Below are 20,667 nucleotides of genomic sequence, written 5' to 3'. Positions count from 1 at the left end.
GAAAGTCCGCAGAACTCTTATTTCCAATTAACCACCAAAAAGCCAAAGTGGAGCTATGGCCTAAGGTAGAACACTTGCCTTGGGCAAACTGTGTTCAAGTCCCAGGACCAGCACAAAAACTAAAGACCAAAACTCTTCTAACATAAGCGTAAATAGTTGTAAAATAGTTGTGCCAGTCTTGGGGCTTGGGCCTGGGCAATGTTCCTGACCTTTTTTTTTTTTTTGTCTGTGGTGGGGCTTGAACTCTGGGCCTGGGCACTGCCTTTGAGCTCTTCAGCTCAAGCACTCTACCACATTAGCAACAGCACCACTTCTGGTTTTCTGGTGGACTTTCCTGCCCGGGCTGGCTTTGAACCATGATCCTCAGATCTCAGCCTCTTAAGTAGCTAGGATTACAGTTGTGAGCCAGGGGGCACCTGACCTTTTTTTCTTAGGGCTAAGTGCTCTACCACTTGAGCTACAGCTCCACATCCAGATTTTTTGTTGGTTACTTGAGATAAGCATCTCATGGATTTTCCTGCCCAAGCTAACTTCAAATAGTGATCCTCAGATCTCAGCTTCCTGAGTAGCTAGGATTACAGGCAGGAGACACCAGTTAGCTGGACCATGGCTGAATCTGTATGACTGTTCAAGTAGCAGTACCACCACATAAATTGTTACATAGGAAGGAAGTACACTTTATAGGAGGAGGTGAGTTCAGTTTTATTTGTAAACATCATTTATTTCAAGTTGGTATCTCAGTGGAGGTAGGACACAAGCAATAAGAGATAAGGTAATAGTGATTAGAGAAAAGAATGAGTTAATTGTCAGCATGGGAAAGTTGTCTCAGAGGTTGTAATTATGGGGCTTAGAAGATTTAAGAAATGGACTAATCTCAAAGGTTCGTTAGAGAATATGAAAATAAGAGATTTCTGAACTACTGCAGTATTTTAAAAATCCATTTTGAATTGTAAGTTTTTGTAATTACCAAATAATTTGAGAATTCTTTGTACTTAAAAATGGAGAGCATAATTAAAGTATGCAAAATCAAGTATTTCCATAGAAGTTACATTTCTACCTTTTTCAGTTTATTGATGTGAACTTGTAAGGACCTTCTTAGAAACAAAGGATTTTGATTTTCATTATTGAGGTTTGAACTCAAGGACTTGCCCATAAGTAAGTATTCTTAAGTCTAGTATTAGAGAGAAATGCAAGTATGTTTCTGTAAACCAATTTCATACTATTATTACTGGGTTAGAAAAATAAAACATCAGAGAAACTTGGAAAATGAATTAACCATTTTAAATATATAGTGTTGAGTTCTGTAGGAGAGAAATGGATGTGGACATATTAAGGATTATTGATAAAATATTTTACTTTGATGTCGCTATGACCAAATATTTACATATATATATACTTATAAGAAAAAGTAGAATTTTAGCAATGATTTGGCATTGTAGAGTTAGAAAATTTTATGTAGTAGTTAGTGGAGAGACTAATGTAACTTACTTTTCTGTTAATTATCACAGAAACTAGAAGTGTTGAATTGCCATTTATGTGGTGAAGAGAGGAGACCAAATATTTTAAATAATTTTTACCTTGGCTTAATTTTTCAAAAGATAGACAAAAACACTGTATTTTATGTCTTACTTGATTAAGTATTAAGTCACTGAGAAACTAATCAGCTTTTTATTTTTTAATATTCCTTTTATTCATGCTAATAATTTTGACATTTTGGTTTTGAAATTAGATTGCTGTTTTGAAAAAAGTATAGATTTCTAAAATAATGACTATTTTTTGCTTTCTTCTCCCTTTCCTTTTTGTTCCTACCCCCAGTGGACAAACTACATTCATGGGTGGCAGGATCGTTGGGTAGTTTTGAAAAACAATACTTTGAGTTACTACAAATCTGAAGATGAGACAGAATATGGCTGCAGGGGATCCATCTGTCTAAGCAAGGCTGTGATCACGGTAAGTTCATGTTCTTTATTCAACAAGTAGTCATTGAGTATCACTATTTACCAGCAACTAGGATTTTGGTGTACATCTATGAACAAAAAAAAGATCCTTGCCTTTGAGGAGCATATATTCTAATATTTTTCCCATAAACTTATTTTGGAATGTTTATTACTACCTACTATTTTATTTTGGATTACTAATTTTGTATAGACATGTAAGATTTACTTAATTAGTATGTAAAACCATCTTAGGCCTTAAAGTTGTTAGCAGATTTGGGCAATTACTGGATAGATTATTTAAAAAGTTAAGCCAGAAAAATAATTTTAATATACTTTATTTTAAAATTTTAACTTTTTAAATATATAAGGATATATTCATTTCCTTTTTCATGTAGTTCTAATATCATTTCTCTTTTTTCCATTGGTATGTATTAATTAGTTAAGGATTGGTTTGTGACAGTTCGTACATTTGTACAATAGGTCCAATCAACCTCAACCTATTACCCCCATCGCACTTTCCCTTCTGAAGAAAATTTCAGCAAGTTTCATTATTATATTTTTACACATGAAAATAAACTACATTTACCAAATTCAACATCATTCACCTCTTTGATAGTCATTCCACCTTCCACTGGTGCATACCAGAGTTTTAATACCATTTCTTTAAGAGACAGTTGTTATCTGTAAACTATACACTATATCCATATTGCATAGTCTCCAGTTCCCAGTGTTACTCTATTCTAGTAGAATAAAATCTTAGAAATACTTTTGAAAGACCCTATAGACTCTTTAATTTTTATGGTTTTTCTCTAATTTTTTTTTTTTTTTTTTGGTGGGGGGCGTCCAGTCGTGGGCCTAAACTCTGGGCCTGGGCGCTATCCCTCAGCTCTTCAGCTCAAGGCTAGCACTCTACCACTTGAGCCACAGCGCCACTTCCAGCTTTTTTCTTTTTGCTTATGTGGTGCTGAGGAATTGAACCCAGGGCCTCATGCATGCAAGGCAAGCACTCTACCACTGAGCCACCTTCCCAGTCCTCTAATGTTTTTCAATTATGTTACCTTTAAAAAGATAACTCACTTTTGTTGAGTCATTCTACTTAGTTTATATTCAACTTAGTTTATATAAACGTAAGTCTTTGTACTATAATTCACACACTTAAATTATGGTAATTAATCTAAATATCAATAAAGTTATGTACATATCAAATAAATTAACATAAACTGAGGTGAGATAAAGCAATTGACTTTATAGCTCCGGGGATCAGAAGTATGTGATTATAACAAAAATAGCTCATTAGTTGAGAGTACTCAGCATGCAAGGGATTTCTTCAATAAAGGGCAAAAAAGGAAAGCACAACAATATTTGTTAAGACAGGACATTTAAGTGGAGATCAGTTAAGGAAGTTATTTCAACTAAAATTTAAGCATGGGTATGTTAAAAGTACTTACAGACTTTTTTTTTTTACTGAGAAGTCAAATTTATATTGCTTATGCCATCAGAAGGAATTCTTGGGATTTTTGTTACTCTTTGAATTTGTCTTCTATGTTATTTATAATTAATGTATTTAAGGAAGATCTTGCAGTATTTTTCTACCATTTTATGTACCTTCTTCTCCTACTTATGCATTCAAAGTTTGAAAACAAAAATTAAGTCTAGCCAGGTAATGGTAACTCATACCTGTAATCCTTAGCTTACTCAGAAGGCTGACATCTGAGTATCCTGGCTCCAAACCAGCCCAGGCAGGAAAGTCTATGAGACTCTTACCTCCAGTTAACCACCAGAAAATGGAAGTGGCGTTGCAGCTCAGAGTGGTAGAAAAAGTGCTCAGAGAGTATCACTGTGGCATTTGTTTAACCTTGTTAACCCAGAAGCTATTTCTTTTTTTATATATACGTTTTTTATTGTAAAAATACTGTATTCTCTACACACTATGTTGAAAATGAACTATACAGCTTGTGGGGGGGGGGTCAAGAGGGAAAACTTGGAGAAAGCAGAGAAGGGGTGATACTGTTCAAAAAAATGTACTCATCTAACTTATGTAACTGGAACTGCTCTGTATATCATCTTTACAATTACAATTAAATACAAAAAAAAGAGCTCAGAGACAGTGCCCAGGCCCGGAGTTCAAGCCACATGACTAACTAAAAAACGAGTCAAATATTAAGTTAATAAAATAAGAATTACTTAGAAGTGTTCAAAATTTAGCTATTACCTCCCACTTCAGAGAGAATTTGAAAGGCATGATTTGAACATAAAAACTGTTTATTTTGATTGGTATATGGTACATTATAGTATATTTTGAAATTGTATGGAGTTTAATAATTTTTTTCCTTTTGAGACCCATTATTCATGTCTGAGACTTGCAAATGCTCTTTGAACACTCCAGTATTTTGAAGTCTTAGTGACTCTTCCCTTCTTTCCTTGTATATTGTTAGATAGTAATTGCTGTATTTGACCCTGAGAAAAACATTGATGGAGATAGTAATTGGTGTATTTGACCTTGAGAATAACATATTGATGATTGATGTGAAAATCAAGAAGAAGAATAAAATAAATTTTATCTTTACAATTTCCTAAGTAGTAGGATTGCTAGAATATCATGCTGCTTTAGTAGTCTTTAAAAATATATACTATTGGTCAGGCTCTCGTGGCTCATGCCTATAATCCTAGCTACTCAGGATGCTGAGATCTGAGGATCTTGGTTCAAAGCCAGCCCAGGCAAGGAAAATTCATGAGACTTTTGTTTCCAATTAACCACCAGAAAACTGGAAGTGGCGCTGTGGCTCAAAGTGTTAGAGCACAAGCCTTGAGCTGAAGAGCTGAGGGACCGTGCCTAGGCCCAGAGTTCAAGCCCCATGACTAACAAAAAATAAAAGTAAAAATAAATACATACGTGATTATTATGGATAAAGGTGTACAGAGGAATTACGTAGTTTATGTTTTAAGTCAAGTTGCCCTTTCTTGAATTATAATCTATAGTAATACTGTATGGCTTATTTGAATAAAAATTCTTACAAACATTATTATATCTGCAAATAAATGGTAGTTTATTATAGATGCTTTTGTTACAGCTAAATTTCTATATAGAACTTTCATATTTTCAATAAAGTCAAAGAAATAGGAATGTTAAAAATATTCACTAGACCAAGTAATTATAAAAACAAAAGATAAAAATATGAATAAGGCAGCATAATCTAAGTGGTGGCTTTAGGTATAATAAAGCATGATAGAAAGAAGCAGTAGCATGTGTATTTTTTTTTATTGTAAAGATACTATACAGAGGGTTACAGTTACATGAGTGAGGTAGTGAGTACACTTCCTCTTGAACATTACCCCCTCCATTGTTTTCCCCCTACCATCCCCTCCCTCCCTACCTTCCCTGAGGTTCTTTTTTTTTTTTTTTTTTTTTTGATTGTGATTAAGTGATTACATAATTTCTGGAATTTCACAGTATTGTGGAATAATGGTGCTCATTTAAAGTCACAAGTTCATTCTAACTTTCCTGGAGCAAATTGTCTATCACAGTCTGTAACATATAACGGTGTTCACATGTTATACACCGTAAGCATGTGTATTCTTGAATTTCTTCAATTTCCAGTCTGTGATTTCAATTTCTATATTACATATAGGAAACTGCAAAGTATAATCAGATTTTAGGATAATTTACAAATAAAGTATATACTTTAAAAACTTGTAATACTGATATTCTTTGCTAAAGAGGTATCTCTTGCTGGGTGCTAGTGGCTTATGTCTGTAATCCTAGTTACTCAGGAGCCTGAACTCTGAGGATTGTGGTTCGAAGCCAGCTCAGGTAGGAAAGTCCATTAGACTCTTTATCTCCAGTAAACTCTCAAAAACACTGGAAATGGCTCTGTTGCTCAAGTGGTAGAGCACCAGCCTTAAGCAAAAGAAGCTCAGGGACAAAGCCCAGGCCTAGAGTTCAAGCCCCAGGACTGGCAAAAAAAAAAAAAAGTTATCTCTGTCAGTATAATATGAACTACTACTTATATTTTATCTCTAAAGACAAAGATAAAATTTTAACTCTGAATAAGTTTACACAGCACCCTATATGAAATTGAAAGTATATTTGAAAAATTCTAGGCTACAAAAGTTTTATTTTACTGTCTGTTACTAAGTATTATTTGTTGGTGTTTAACCCACCTTTTTCCCCCATATTTTTTAACCTTTTTTTGTTGTACAAAGTAGTTGCTATTCAACAAAAGTTTATGAATATAATATGTCTTGATCAGTGTCACCCCTTGCATGATTCTTTCCATGCCTCTATCCTACTCCTTTCCTCAGTTTTCTTAATTTTGTAGGATAGGCATTTAATTTTATGAGGGCATTCCCCCTTGCTGACTCTCTTTATTTATCGGCCTCCTTCCTTTTGATCTCACCTCCCCGCTTTGAATACCAGTTTCCTGGTGTTTATTTTGTTGGACTGTGAGTTAGTCTTCCTAAGGAATTACAACATTTGTACCATATTTCTGTTAATAAATTTAACCCATTTATTCACTGAATTGTTGATTATTTGAGGGTTTAGTTTCTTTAGCCCTGCATATTTTGGATATTAGGCCTTTGATCTCCCATTCCTTTTTATTTTTATTATTATAAAGGTGATGTACACAGAGGGTACAGTTAAATAAGTCAGGTAAGGAATACATTTCTTTTTGGACAGGTTTCCCACTCCTTTGCCTCACTATCTCCCAGTTAGAGCTCCCATTCTTTACACTATCTTCTTTTTCGCTTGTTATACATGTGTACTTTGCTGTGCAGAAACTTTTTAGTTCAATACACTCTCATTTATCAGTTTATTTTATTTTGTTTTTTTGCTGCTCCTGGGGCTTGAACTTTAGGGCTGGGCACTGTCCCTAAGCCTCTTTGTGCTCAAGGCTAGTACTCTACCACTTAAGCCACTCACAGTTCCATTTATGATCTTTTCTGAGTTGTTTATTGGAGGTGAGAGATACATGAACCTGGGCTGGCTTTGAACTGCGATCCTCAGATCTTAGGTTTCTGAGTAGCTAGGATTTATAGGCATTAGCCACTGGCCTCCAGTTTCATTTATCAATTCTTTCTTTGATTTTTGTGGTTTTGGATCTTTATTCTGAAAGTTCCTGCCTGTGTCAAGAGTCCTAATGTTTCCCCTCCTTCCTATAATAGTTTCATGGCTTGAGATCTTTATTGATTTTGAATTGATGCTGGTTCAAGGAGATAAATAGGGAGCCAGTTTGTTTTCTGTATCTGGATATCCATTTTTTTCCAGTTGAAGAGGCTTTCTTCCAATCTTAGTTTTTGGCTCTCTTAACCTAATCCACTCCTATTTAATTTTAATGAGTTGTTAATTTGTAAAAGTCCGTTTTTAAGCTATGTGATGATAAATCAGATAAAATATTTTCAAGAACAGAGTATTTGGGGGAAAACTTAGTCACTTTTAAGGTGACAGGAATAGTATAAGTTCATAAGAAAAATTACTATTTCACTTTGTTTATATAAAGAGGAGCTTGCTATTGATTACAAATGCATTGCATTTGTAAATTGACATGTTGAATTGAAACTTTTTGTATAACTTCTTAAAGTTAACAATAAAAAGGAGCTATAATAAGGAAGTATTGTGTAGTATAAATGTTTATATAGTTTAAGACCCAGCCATTGCTATAAAACTTGTCAAATAATAGATATTTACAATATGTTGTAACCAAAAGCAAATGTTTGCTGGGTGTGATGGCATATGCTTATATTCCTACCATGCAGGCGGTTGAGATAAGAAAGATCTCCAGAGTTCAAGGCCAAAAAGCAGAGTAAGATCTTGTCTCAAAGAAGTTAAGAAAAAAATGTTACGGACTATTCAGATAGTCCTTTATTTTTAAATTGTTTTAAAATAAAAATACTTGTGATAAAAATATGATTTATGCCATTTGTAAAGGCTTCTTTTTAACTCAAGAAACAAAGCTAAATTTCTGACGATCTTTCCTGAAAGTTTATATGCCTATACAATCATGTCTTTGTGTATAGCCTGCATTCTTGTTTACACAAACATTGTCATACGAATCCTGTTCATCTGCCCCATTTTTCTTTTAATACATCATAGACATTAGTTGTTATATTCTATGAATTATGAGTTTACCCTGTATCTTATTTATATGTTTCTTCCCTGTTCTTAGACATTTAGAGCATGTGTAGTTTTGCTTTACCACAAATATGGTTGGAACAAACATAGGTACTTTAAAATCTAATTTTAGTGCTCTTTCAAAAGAGGAAAATCACAAATCTATCATACTGGTTGTAAATATTTTCTTCTATCGTGACATTTGTCTATTTCTTTGGAACTAATTTTTATGGTATTACTTTTAATTTTTTTCCCTTATCTTCATTGGCCTTGTTCTTTGCAGCTGCTATATTTGGTAATATTCATATAGTTGTTTCCCCTCAAAGATTATATTTCTATATAAATGAAGCTGCGTTTTTCTGAAAAATTTACACTTAAGTCTTCATTGCTGTTGAGATGATTTTAGTTAAGTAATGATAGAGTAGCTTTCCCCATCACTCCTTCCAGATGACTCACCATGCATTTTGGAGGGGAGGGAGTTAGTAATGGAGTTTTAAATTAACTCTTTGAGCTTGCTGGGTTTGTTTCCTTGTTTGGTGCACTCCATTTGAACCAGCCTAGCTTCTTATTGGTTATGTTTGGAGATAGAGTCTCATGGACTATCTCTCTGCCTGGCTAATTTTGAACTGAGGTCCTCCAGATCTCAATCTCCTAAGTATCTAGTATTATAAGCATGAAATTCAACTTTTCGCCATTTGAAATGTTTTTTTTTTTAATTATACACATCGAATCTATATTTGAGGATCTTTACTTGTATGTGCTGTCTTCTCATATCATGTCTCATTAGTTACCACCCAATTCCTTGGACTCCTAATGATATATATTTAGATAAAATGAGTGATTTGTTTGCATTTATTGAAATTAGAAAATGTTCTGTGAAATAAGTGAGACTTGGGGTATTATGAAAATAGTTGTGTCTATAGAATTGGTTTGCTTATCTAAAGTCCCAGGTCTCACTGTAGGAATATCACTTTGTATGCCTAATAATCTTTTAGATCTTTTATATGAAATGTTTGTATTGGAAACAAAGCCTGCAGTTTAAAAAAGAAAGGAAAGGGGAGGGTGAGGAGAGAAAGAAAGAAATTGGCTTTATCAACAGCAGGCAGAGATGCGTTTGACTCATAGCCAGGATATATGCGTTTGAACAGATTCTCATTCATTTCCTGTAAGTTTTTTTTAAAACCAAGTGATTCAAATTCGATTTCACAACTTAAAAAAATATGTAAACATTTAACTCTTTATATGTTTTCTATATTTCCCCCTCTCCCTCCCCACATTTTCCACCTGGGACATAAACTCAGGGTCTGTGTGCTAATTCTGAGCTTTTTTATGCTCAAGACTAACAATCATTCACTTGAGGCACAGCTCTACTTCCAACTTTTTGGTGGTTAATTGGAGGAGATGAGTCTCATGTACTTTCCAGCTTTAAACCACAATTCTCAGTTCTCAGCTTCCTGAATAGCTAGGATTTACCAGTATGAGCCACCAGCACCTGGCTGTCCACATATTCTTGACAGATTCTTTTTGTTGTTGTTCCATCTTCTTTTGTTGTTTTACTTGTTTTTATTCTAATTCTTTTTAAAATAAAAAATATAATGTACCAAGCCAGACACCAGTGGCTCATGCCTATAATCTTAGGCACAGGCCGATTTCTGAGCATCACAGTTTGAAACCAGCCCAGACAGGAAAATCCATAGATCTTATTATTATTATTATTTTTGGTTGGTCGTGGAACTTGAACTCTGGGCCTGGGCACAGTCCCTTAGCTCTTCAGCTCAAGGCGAGCTCTCTATCACTTGAGCCACATTCCACTTCTGGTTTTCTGGAGTAAGAGTCTCATGGGCTTTCTTGCCCCAAATGGCTTTGAACCGCGATCCTCAGATCTCAGCTTCCAGGTGTGAGCCATGGGCACCCAGCTGAGATTCTTATCTCTAATTAACCACCAGAAAACTGGAAGTGGTACTGTGGTAGAGCACTAACCTTGAGCTAAAGAGCTCAGGGACAGTGCCTAAGCCCAGAGTTCAAGCCTCATGACCAACAAAAAAAAGAAGTATGATGTACCTTTAAAAGATTTCTTGAGATATAATTTACATACAATAAAATAAATCCTTTCTTGGGGCTGGGAAGGTGGTTCAGTGGTAGAGTGCTTGCCTCGAATGCATGAGACCCACCCTGGGTTCGATTCCTCAGCACCATATAAGCAGAAAAAAGCCGGAAGTGGCACTGTGGCTCAAGTGGTAGGGCGCTAGCCTTGAGCTGAATCCCTGAGGGATAGCACTCGGTCCCAGAGTTCAGCCAAAAAAAAAACAAAAAAAACGACCAAAAAAAAAAAACCTTTCTTAAGGTGTCTAGTGACAAATTTTTTTTTTTTTTTTTTTTTGTTTGTTTTTTGCCAGTTGTAAGGCTTGAACACAGAGTCTAGGCACTGTCCCTGAGTTTCTTTTTTCCTCAAAGCTAGCCCTCTACCACTTGAGCCACAGTGCCACTTCTGGCTTTTTCTGTTTATGTGGTACTGAGAAATCAAACCCAGAGCTTCCTGCATGCTAAGCAAGCACTCTGCCACTAAGCCACATTCCCAGTCCTGAGTTTTCTTCTTTTTGCCTTTACTGTAAGATTTCAAAACAAAGCAACAACAACAAGACACACAGAGAAAAAGTATTATGTGCTAAACATTGTATTAGTCTGCAAGTTACTAGGTAAAAAGACTAAAAAGTACCAAACTAAAAAGTACCAAAATGAGTGATGAGTTAGAGTAAAATTACAGGAAAGAGATTTTGAAGTTTGAGCTCTTGTAAGGGCCAGGCAGCCTTTTAAAGGGATGGACTCTGAAGGGAGCAAATGTAATTTTAAGAGACTTTTATATATATAATTCTGGGAAAGGAAAAAGGGAGAGTGAAATTTCCTTTGAAATTTCCTGGACATTAGATAGTAATGGAAAGAATTTAAGGACCTGTAAGGGGAGGGAAAAGAAAACAAAATATTCAACCATAAGTCTCATATACTTTGTCCTTACTACCAAAACAAAATTATGATGAAGTATCTAAACTTTGATATATGGCAATAAAGAGCATTATTGAAATGAGTATTGTTAAATGCCCAAACACACAATAACTAAACTAAAGGAAATTAAAATTGAATAGAAAGACTAAATTGAAGAAAGATTTCATACAAACCAATTGCAGAAAATCCTTTACTTACCAAACCTTGAAGCAAAAAACCCTCCTCCTTTGTATTCAAAATAGAATTAAATATGCTCACATGGAGGATATTAAAATAAAAATCACTTAGTCAGATATTCAGGTCAAACAAATGGACTAGAATAAAAGTCTCGGGAAAATGAAAGTAATTTCTCCAGGAAAGAAAATGACTAAAAAATTTCTGGCTTTGAACCTAGATTCGGAGATCTCAGCTTCCTATGTAGCTGAGGCTTAAGTGGGGGGGCCAGTGACTCACTCTTCTAACTCTAGCTACTCAGGAGACAGCTCTGATGACTGAGGTTTGAAGCCAGCCTGGGCAGATAAATCCAATGGATTCCTGTTTTCAGTTAACTAGCAAAAGACTGGTAGAGAGGTGTGGCTCAAGTGATAGAGTATCAGGCTTATGTGAAGCCAAGTAAGAACTCTGAGAGGCCTTCAGCTCAAGCCCTAGGATTGGCACACACACAAAGATGCCACTTTGGTATAATTTAAATTTAAAATTTATAGCTTAAGAGTACTATGTAAAATATATTTGCTAAGAATTTAATTGTATTTTTGATTTTTTTGTCTTTATGATAAGATTATTTACAAGTTCTATGTAAAAGTCCTTTGAACAAATAATCATTTTTTAAAAATATGATTATATGATTATATAGAGGGGTTACCATTTCATAAATCAAGTAATGAGTACAGTTCTTTTTGAACAATGTCACTTCTCCTTCACTTGAGATATGAATAATTATAGGTTAGGAGATTGCCTTTCTTTACTACTTAGAAGACTAGTTTGGGCAGAATTGGTTTTAGAAGCTAGGGTAAAGTCATTGCAATACACTGTGATCAGGTAATTATAATCAGCCTTTTGATAAGATTTTATAACTTTCAGTATCATCGATTATAAAAATATGTTTCATGGACTCTTCCATCACATTATTTGAATGCAAGTTTTACTGGATTTTCATACTTAGGAAAGAAGCCATATCTCACATTGAGATTTCCAATACTAATTATGATGCTTAAAAACCTATTAGTACAAGTTGACATACCAATTCATTATACTCTGGTGTGGATTTGAATTTTCAGGAATAACCAGATGGTTGATGCTAAAAATTGTTTTTGACAAAGTGTGTCTTAGGTAGAGGGAGGCATGTCAAGGATGTATATTTATATTAATTTGCTTACTCAAATTCTTTCAATTTACTGTAAATTATCACAGTTTTTTCATTAAAAAGGAAATACGTTTTGTAGGAGGTTTCTTTTTTTAAATTTTGAAATAGATGTACTGACTCTTAATCATGTACACTGTCAGCAAAATTTGATGACAATTCCACATGGGTTTTGCAAACATAATGTAAGAACAGTACAATTTCATTTTCACTAACTGAAATGAAATTTGTCATTTTTATCAATGTAGGCAGAAATCATAACAGTATTTTCACCTGTTATAGGTATTATCACATGACATTTTATATATATAGATATCTTAGAATCACAGTCAAGATATCAGATATGTTTTAGTTTAACCCAGCAGAAATATATTAAATTTATTTTAAACTTTTTGGTTATGATTTCTGTATAATTTATTTCTTCTGCAGTCATATATTTTGTTTTATTATTTTGAAAACATTGTTCTGAGTAGTAGTCAGATGATTTCACCATATTTATACTGGGGTACTATATCCCAGTGACCCTTATATTTCAAAGCACTATAAAGAACATTTTTGTAGCACTAGAATTTTGTTTGATTTAAATTTTCATGGAAAACTTCAAGTATATACGTGATACTATTCTTTCTCTCCCTCACTTTTGGCTCTCCTATGCTACCTGGTCTTATGTGGTTTGTCCACTTCCATCATTTGAATCTTTACATCTTTTACCATACTTTTCTTGCTATCTCATCTCAAGTCATGCTGTCCTTGTTTCAGGTATCTTATTTAGGCTTGTTGTAAGATCTTAGTACCTTTCTTTCTGTCTAATGTTCTTCCTTTGCCTCTTTATTTACTCCTTCTATATCATCTTTCCTCTCTCGACTCAGGTATTAAAAAACTTCACTGGTTTCCCTGATTTGTTTATATCCTCCTTGTTTTGTTTAATTGAGACAGTGTAATACATCTTTTTGAGATTTGTATGGTAACTTGATACACGTATACAATATATAATAACCCAGTCATGGTAATAAATATTTTTCTAAAGTTAATTTTTTTATATATTAGGAACTTTTTATTCTTGTTGACTAATTTAAAAATGTATCATAGATTATTTTAACAATAGCTATCCTACTGTGCCTTCAAAAAACCAGAACTAATTCCTCCCTCAGTGTTTCTGTGCCCCTTAATCAACTTATTTCTATCCCTTCCTCTTCCTGTCCTTTTTTTTTACTGACCAGTATTGCATTTCATTCTTGGAGATTGACTCTTTAGTCTCCACACATGAGTGAGAACATGGTTATATCCTTTTATTATAGATTTATCAGTATGATTTACATTTCTTCCATGTAGTTTATTACAGTTAAAAGTTTTTTACATTTACTTTGTGATTATTTGATTAATGTAAATTCTGCAAAGTTAGAGACCATGCTTATTCATCCTAACCATTGTATCCTCAGTGTCTTGGAGTCTCTTAGTAAGTTATAGGTGCTTATAAATATTTGGTCAGCCAGTCAGTACTTGGTTTCATGGCTAGATAAATGAATAAATGGTTTAGATAGAAATACAGCATAAATTACAAATGTAAGCTACATCTGTAATTAAAATTTTTTTTTCAATAGCCACATTACTAAAAGAGAAAACCCTGGGCTGCGAATGTGGCTTAGTGGTAGAGTGCTTTCCTGGCAAGCATGAAACCCTGGGTTTGATTCTTCAGTACCACATAAACAGTAAGCCAGAAGTCAGCACTGTGGCTCAAATGGTAGAGTGCTAGCCTTGAGCAAAAGAGTGCCCAGGCCCTGACTTCTAGCCCCAGGACTGGGCAAAAACAAAAAAAAGAGAGAACCCTAGTGAGATTAATTTTACTATATTACTTAACTCAGCATATCCAAAATATTACTCTAATAGTTAAGAATTTCATATTTTTCGTTTTATCCCAAGTTTTAAAAATTCCATTTTGTTTTGTACTTCATCACATTACAGTATTACAGTTTGGATGAGCCCAATTTCAATTCTATAGTACAGTAGACATGCAGCTAATAATAATACTGCTCAGATTTAGGTGTTAAAAAGTATTGAAAATTAATTGAGCACCAGTGACTCATGCCTGTATCCTAACTATTCAGGAGGCTGAGATCTGAGGATTGTGGTTTGAAGCAAGCCTGGGTAAAAAGGACTTTGAGACCAAAAAACCACCAAAAAAAGCCAGAAATAGAGTCTATGTCTCAAGTGGTAGAACACTAGCCTTGAGCACAAAAGCTCAGGGATAGTGCCCAGGCCCTGAGTTCAATGAAGCCCAGGATACACACCATATAAAACCCCAGAAGCCGGGTGCTGGTGCCTCACGCCTGTCATCCTTGCTACTCAGGAGGCTGAGATCTGAGGATTGAGGTTCAAAGCCAGCCCAGGCAAGAAAAGCCGTGAAATTCTTATCTCCAATAAACTACCAGAAAACTGGAAGTGGCGCTGTGGCTCAAGTGGTAAAGTCTCTAGCCTTGAGCTGACAAACTGACAGTGCCCAGGCCCACAGTTCAAGCCCCACAACTAACCAAAAAAACAAAAAAAGCAAAAACACCCAGAGATCAAAGTCTGAGTTTGGCTATGGCATTGTACACTCTTAGAGAATAAAATTGAAAGTTAGGGTTTTTTGTTTGTTTGTTTTTCTCTTTCTTAAGTCAGAGATTCTCAAGAATTAAGATAAAATAATCAAACTACTAAGAGGGTATATTAAGTTTATGTTAAATAAAGGAACTTGAATAACGAGTATTTCCTTTTTATAAGTTTTTTAAGTGGGAAATTTGTAAGTATGAGTTACAAATACAAAGATAATGGTTGAGGGAGATATTTTGCCATTGGAGACTGCCTAATTAGTAGGACAAAATGTGTGTCATAGTTTATTCTGATGTTCTACTTTTCCAGACTGTTAACACATTTTTGTTTGTAACTTTTGTTACCTTAACCTATAATTTGTAGTGTGATCTGGCAAGGCTTCTCTTACAGAGTGTTAGTTGCCATACTTAATGAGTTTGTACAGTTGTCCTATCTGCTGTATTGAAATTTCAAGTTAATATAAATTATGTCATGTCCATATTTCAGATACAAAAATGGAAAGAGAAAAGTTCTTTTAGTGGGTGAAATGGAGAAAAAGAAATGAACCATGCCATTTAGGAAAAGTTGACCAGGTAAAAAGTTGTCTAAGACTTTATGAAAAAGACCTATGTGGTTGGAATTAAGTGGAATGGGCAGAATATTAGGAAAAGAAAGCAGAGAGTCAGTGGGGCTAGGTTGTGTATAGCCTTGTGAATCATAAGGACTTTGACTTTTATGCTCATTGAGATAAAGATTATTAAAAGCTTGAGCATAGGGGTCCTTTGATCCTTTGTAACGAAGAATTTACAGCTGTTTTTCCACAAGCAGGAAAGTAGAATCAGGCAGCATTAGAATGCTAGAATAATAATCCAAGTGATTGGATCAGTTATAATGGTACAAATTATGGGAAACACTTAGATTCTGGATGCATTATTTATATATTATGTATTTTTTGTGTGTGTCATACCTGGGGCTTGAACTCAGGGCCTGAGCTTTTTTGCTTAAGGCTAGCACTTTATTGCTTGAGCCGCAGGTCCATTTCCAGCTTTTTGGTGGTTGATTGGAGAAAAGAATCTCAAACTTTGCACTGGGGCTGGGTTCAAATACAGTCTTACATGACAGCCAGCCACATGAGTAGGAAGGATTACAGTTGTGAACCACTGGTACCTGGCTTCTGGATTTATTATTTTTTCTTTTTAAATTTTTTGTTGGTCATGGGGCCTGAACTCTGGACCTAGGCGCTATCTCTCAGCTCTTCAGCTCAAGGCTAGTGCTCTACCGCTTATGCCACAGCACTAATTCTGGCTTTTTCTGGTTATGTGGTGCTGAGGAATCAAACCCAGGGCCTCATGCATGCAAGGCAAGCACTCTACCACTGAGCCACTTTCCCAGTCCTGGATTTATTATTAAAGTATTGCTGTCAAGAAGTGTAGATTTATTAGTTTTTTTGTTTTTTATTTTTGTTGGTTTTGGGACTTGAACTCTGGGCCTGGGAGCTGTCCCTCAGCTCAAGGATTGCGCTCTATCACTTGAGGCACAGTGTCACTTCCTGTTTTCTAGTGGTTTATTAGAAATAAGAATTTCACAGACTTTCCCGCCTGGGCTGGCTTTGAACTACAATCCTCAGTTCTCAGCCTCCTGAGTAGCTAGGATTACAGGCGTGAGCCACTGGCACCTGGCGATTTGTTAGGTTTTTTTATACGGTGTGAGAGAAATAAGAAGATTCAGATCTAAACAACTGGTAGTTACGATAGAGCAATGTGGAAGCCTGCAGAAGTGTGGGAATACAAATCAAATAATAAATTTTGGATTGTGTTGAAATTCCTCTTCAACATTCTACGAGATTCAGAGGCAGAGCATTGAATGACAAATGTGTTAAAAGGAAAAGGATAACTAGTTAGGCATATATGCATATGAATATGTAGGTATCACGTTGTGTGTGTATGTAATATATCTTGTGATCTTGCTTCATTGACTCTTCTTCAGAGCTCCTTTTTTAGTATTTAGACTTTGATTTTAATGTTAGAGGTTTTCCGTAAATGTCTGATGAGATTTGGCTCTCCTTAATAAGAGTTAAGTAGATATTGAGTAGCTGGCTTTTAAAGATGACTGTTGTGAGGGAAGAGTAGAATTGACTGTGTCTTTTTATGTATATTGTCTTTTGAGACTGTCTCTAAATGGTCCAGGCTAAAATAGAACTCATACTGTAGCCTAGACAAGCCTCAAAGTCATGATCCTGCTGCATCAGCCTCTCTCCAGTGCTGGGAAATACAAACATGTACTGCTAGCTACCACCACATGAATTTTAAATAATTTTTGTTTTGTTAATGTTTTGAAATAACTTCAGAGAAGTTGTAAGAATGATGTAGATAACTCCTATCATGAACCATTTCACCATTATTTTTTGGGGGGCAGTCAGTCGTGGGGCTGAACTCTGGGCCTGGGCGCTGTCCCTCAGCTCTAGCTCAAGGCGAGCACTCTACCTTGAGCCACAGTGCCACTTCCGACTTTTTTCTGCTTATGTGGTGCTGAGGAATCATGCATGCAAAGCAGGCACTCACCACTGAGCCACCTTCCCAGCCCCTCACCACTAGTTTTACATCACAGCTGTTCTTTCATCTATCCTGTATACACAAATACCATATATACCTTATTTTTAGGGGGTCATTTGAAAATAAGTTGCATATTTTATTAGGTAACGTTGCTATAACTATCATATTAAAAATCTTTATAAACACCTTTTTTCTGTTCTAGTCTATATTCTAATTTTATCATTTTAAGTAATGCTCATTTACAGTGTTCTTTACCCTTCAGTACAAAAATTAATCTAAAACATCTATTGCACTTAGTTATTATATCTTTGTTTCTTTTATATTGGAACATTCCTTAGCTTTATTATCTAACACTGACATTTAAAAAATTACAAGCTTAATGTGTTCCTTTTATTATTATTAGACACATGAATTGTACAAATTCAAAGGTTTTATTATGACATTTTCATGCACTCATATATCCTGGATTGATCAGGTCTGCTCTTTCTTGTCCTCTGTCCTTCTTCCTTTGTCCCTAATTGTGCCTCTCCTCTCCTCCCATCTCCTCTCCTCCCCTCCCCTTCCTTCCCCTCCAGTTGCTTCTTTTATTAGTAAACTGTTTTATCTTCTAATTATTTGTTTTATCAGCTGTAAGCATAACTACTATCTGCTTGGAAAACCTTTTTTCATCCTTACACCCTAAACCATTGTTATCTTGATTAGTGGAAATGGTTGGGCCTTGTGTTTTAATCCAACCCATCATTTTATGCATTTTGATTGAAGAATTAAACCATTAACATAATGAATACTGAAAGGCTTGTAGGTTTCCTATCATTTTCTTGTTTTTCTGATATTTACTTCTTTCCTCACCCTCATTTGCTTACTTGTCTGGAAGGACTGACTCTCCTGAATTATTCTTGTGTTTTATCTTTCTCTTTTGGTGTTAAAGAATACCTTCTGTTTGCTTAAGATCACAAGGACCATGTACCATAGATCGTGATAGGCTAGAAAGTACCATATAGTAGGAGAGGTCTTGTAAGGGTATACACCAACTGTTCTAGGAATGACTTAATTGAAAAAGAAAACCAGCAAAAACATATGTGACCAAAGAGATGTGTTCTAGGAATGACTTGACTGAAAATTGGTAATTGGTAGAAGAAAGCCAGGGGATTGTAAGCACCCAAACAGAAAAAATATACACATGGAAGGAGAGATCTCAGCAAGTTCTGTAAAAGATAATTTTTTTTTAGAGGATTTGTTAAGTCACTGTTTTATACCTTGTTTTGTGAACGAGACTCAGGAGCCATTTGGCAGGAGTGGCAGTGACTTTGAAGGCAAAAGAACATTAGTAGGGTTTTTCTTTCCTTCCCCATACTAATATTTTAATGTTTTAGAAGGAAAGTTAGAAGAATATATTATGTTTGGTACTAAACAAAAACTAAAATTCATACGTAAAACTCTCTTTTAATTATTCTTATTTTGGTTCCATGCCAAAGCTTTTATAACATCATTTGATTTTCTTGGAATACATTTTCTACAAAATTGAAATGTCTAGTATGGTATTTGTTCATCAAATTGTTAATGTATCAACAATTTGTTCCTTTTTATTGTTGAATAATCTCTCCTGTGTGTTCTACAGTTCAGCCATTCACAAGTTGAAGGACATTTGGGTTGCTTCCAATTTAAAGCTGTTATGAACATTTGTGTGCATGTTTTGCATGGGCATTATTTTTCTGAATTTCATTCTCAGTATACAACGCATAAACTTTTATTGTCAGTCAGTGTATTCAGTATTAGAATAAACAGATATGTATTACAGGAAATAGTCTCTATTCTTTGTAGTTTATAACCTCATGAAATACTTCAGTTGAAGTATTTCATGTATCTGCAGGTACAAACTAGAGTGCTGTTGCACCATGATGGAAATCACATTGTTCAAATTGGTCTTACTTCCTCAGTTGTTAGCTAAAATGTCTAAATCTTGGAAACACGTTAGTGCTTATATAATACTGTGCTGTAAAATAAAAGTGTACATTTTGAGACTTTCTATATCAGTGAGAGATCAATTTGATATCAGAACCTACTTTAGATACTAGTAGTAGCATCTAAAGTGACACTTTAGAGGAAATAGAGAAGCAGTGCTTAGAAGAATCTACTTTAGGCTAGAAGAACAAAGGGGCAAAATTAGACTTGTCATCCTATAAGTCTAGAGAGCCCTGCAGTATTGGGCCCAGTACAGTAAGAAAACGTATTATCTGCTAGGCACTGTGGCTCAAACCTGTAGTACTAGCTACTTAGAAGATAGAGATGGAACAGGTGCACAGCAAAAAGTAGCTCACAAGACTCCATCTCAATACTGGACACAGTGGCATATACCTGTTATTACTAGTGACATGGGGAAACAAGGATTGCAGCCCAAGCTGGCTTAGGCATAGAAGCAAGATCCTGCCTCAAAAATAACCAGTGCAGACCTGGCACCAGGGCCTCCTGCTTGTAATCCTAGCTATTCAAGAGGCTAAGATCTGAGGATTGCAGTTCAAAGCCAACCCAGGCAGGAAAATCTGTTAGACTCCTATCTCCAATTAAGTGCCCCAAAAAGCCAGAAGTTGAGCTGTGGCTCAAGTGGTAGAGTACTAGCCTTGAACACAAATGCTCAGGGACAGTGCCCAGACCCAGAGTTCAACACACACACACACACACACACTCTCTCTCTCTCTCTCTCTCTCTCTCTCTCTCTCTCGAGCTGTGGCTCAAGTGGTAGAGTACTAGCCTTGAACACAAATGCTCAGGGACAGTGCCCAGACCCAGAGTTCATACCCTAGGGGGGACACACACACAGAGCACATGTGCATACATACAAGACCCAATGCAAAAATGAACTGGAGGTGTGGCCCAAGTGCAATATCCTGAGTTCAGTCCCCAGTAATAACAAAAGAGAGGAAAGAGAAGAAAGAAAGGGAAGGAAGAAAGGAGAAAGAAAATTAGATTGTATGCTTCCTACTAGTCCTCTACCAGCTCTTCATGAGATTCCTGGAATCCCCTCATGCTTAAGCTCTGAGTTGAAAGTGAGTACTTCTTAAACTCAAAGACTCCTTAAGGAACTGAGGCTCAGATGTTCATCTGCTATCTCAGAAGCTTAGAGGAAATGTCTTGTGTTCCTGG

The 20,667-nt window shown here is 35.4% G+C and overlaps 1 protein-coding gene across 2 annotated transcripts in view; it reads left to right on the top strand.

Moving 5' to 3' along the window:
* Window positions 1-20,667, top strand: part of Cert1 (ceramide transporter 1) — a 95,373-nt gene that overhangs the window by 4,450 nt on the left and 70,256 nt on the right. For both annotated transcript variants that reach the window (XM_042691121.1, XM_042691119.1), the window contains exon 2: window positions 1,816-1,950. In XM_042691121.1, coding sequence (XP_042547055.1) covers window positions 1,816-1,950 — 135 coding nt within the window. The remainder of the gene's footprint in view (window positions 1-1,815; window positions 1,951-20,667) is intronic.

This window comes from Dipodomys spectabilis, unplaced genomic scaffold (genome assembly GCF_019054845.1).
Source record: "Dipodomys spectabilis isolate Male_0828 unplaced genomic scaffold, ASM1905484v1 ptg000140l, whole genome shotgun sequence".
Taxonomy (NCBI): Eukaryota; Metazoa; Chordata; class Mammalia; order Rodentia; family Heteromyidae; genus Dipodomys; species Dipodomys spectabilis.
Note: the sequence above shows the minus strand (reverse complement) of the source record. Positions and strands in the feature narration are given on the sequence as shown.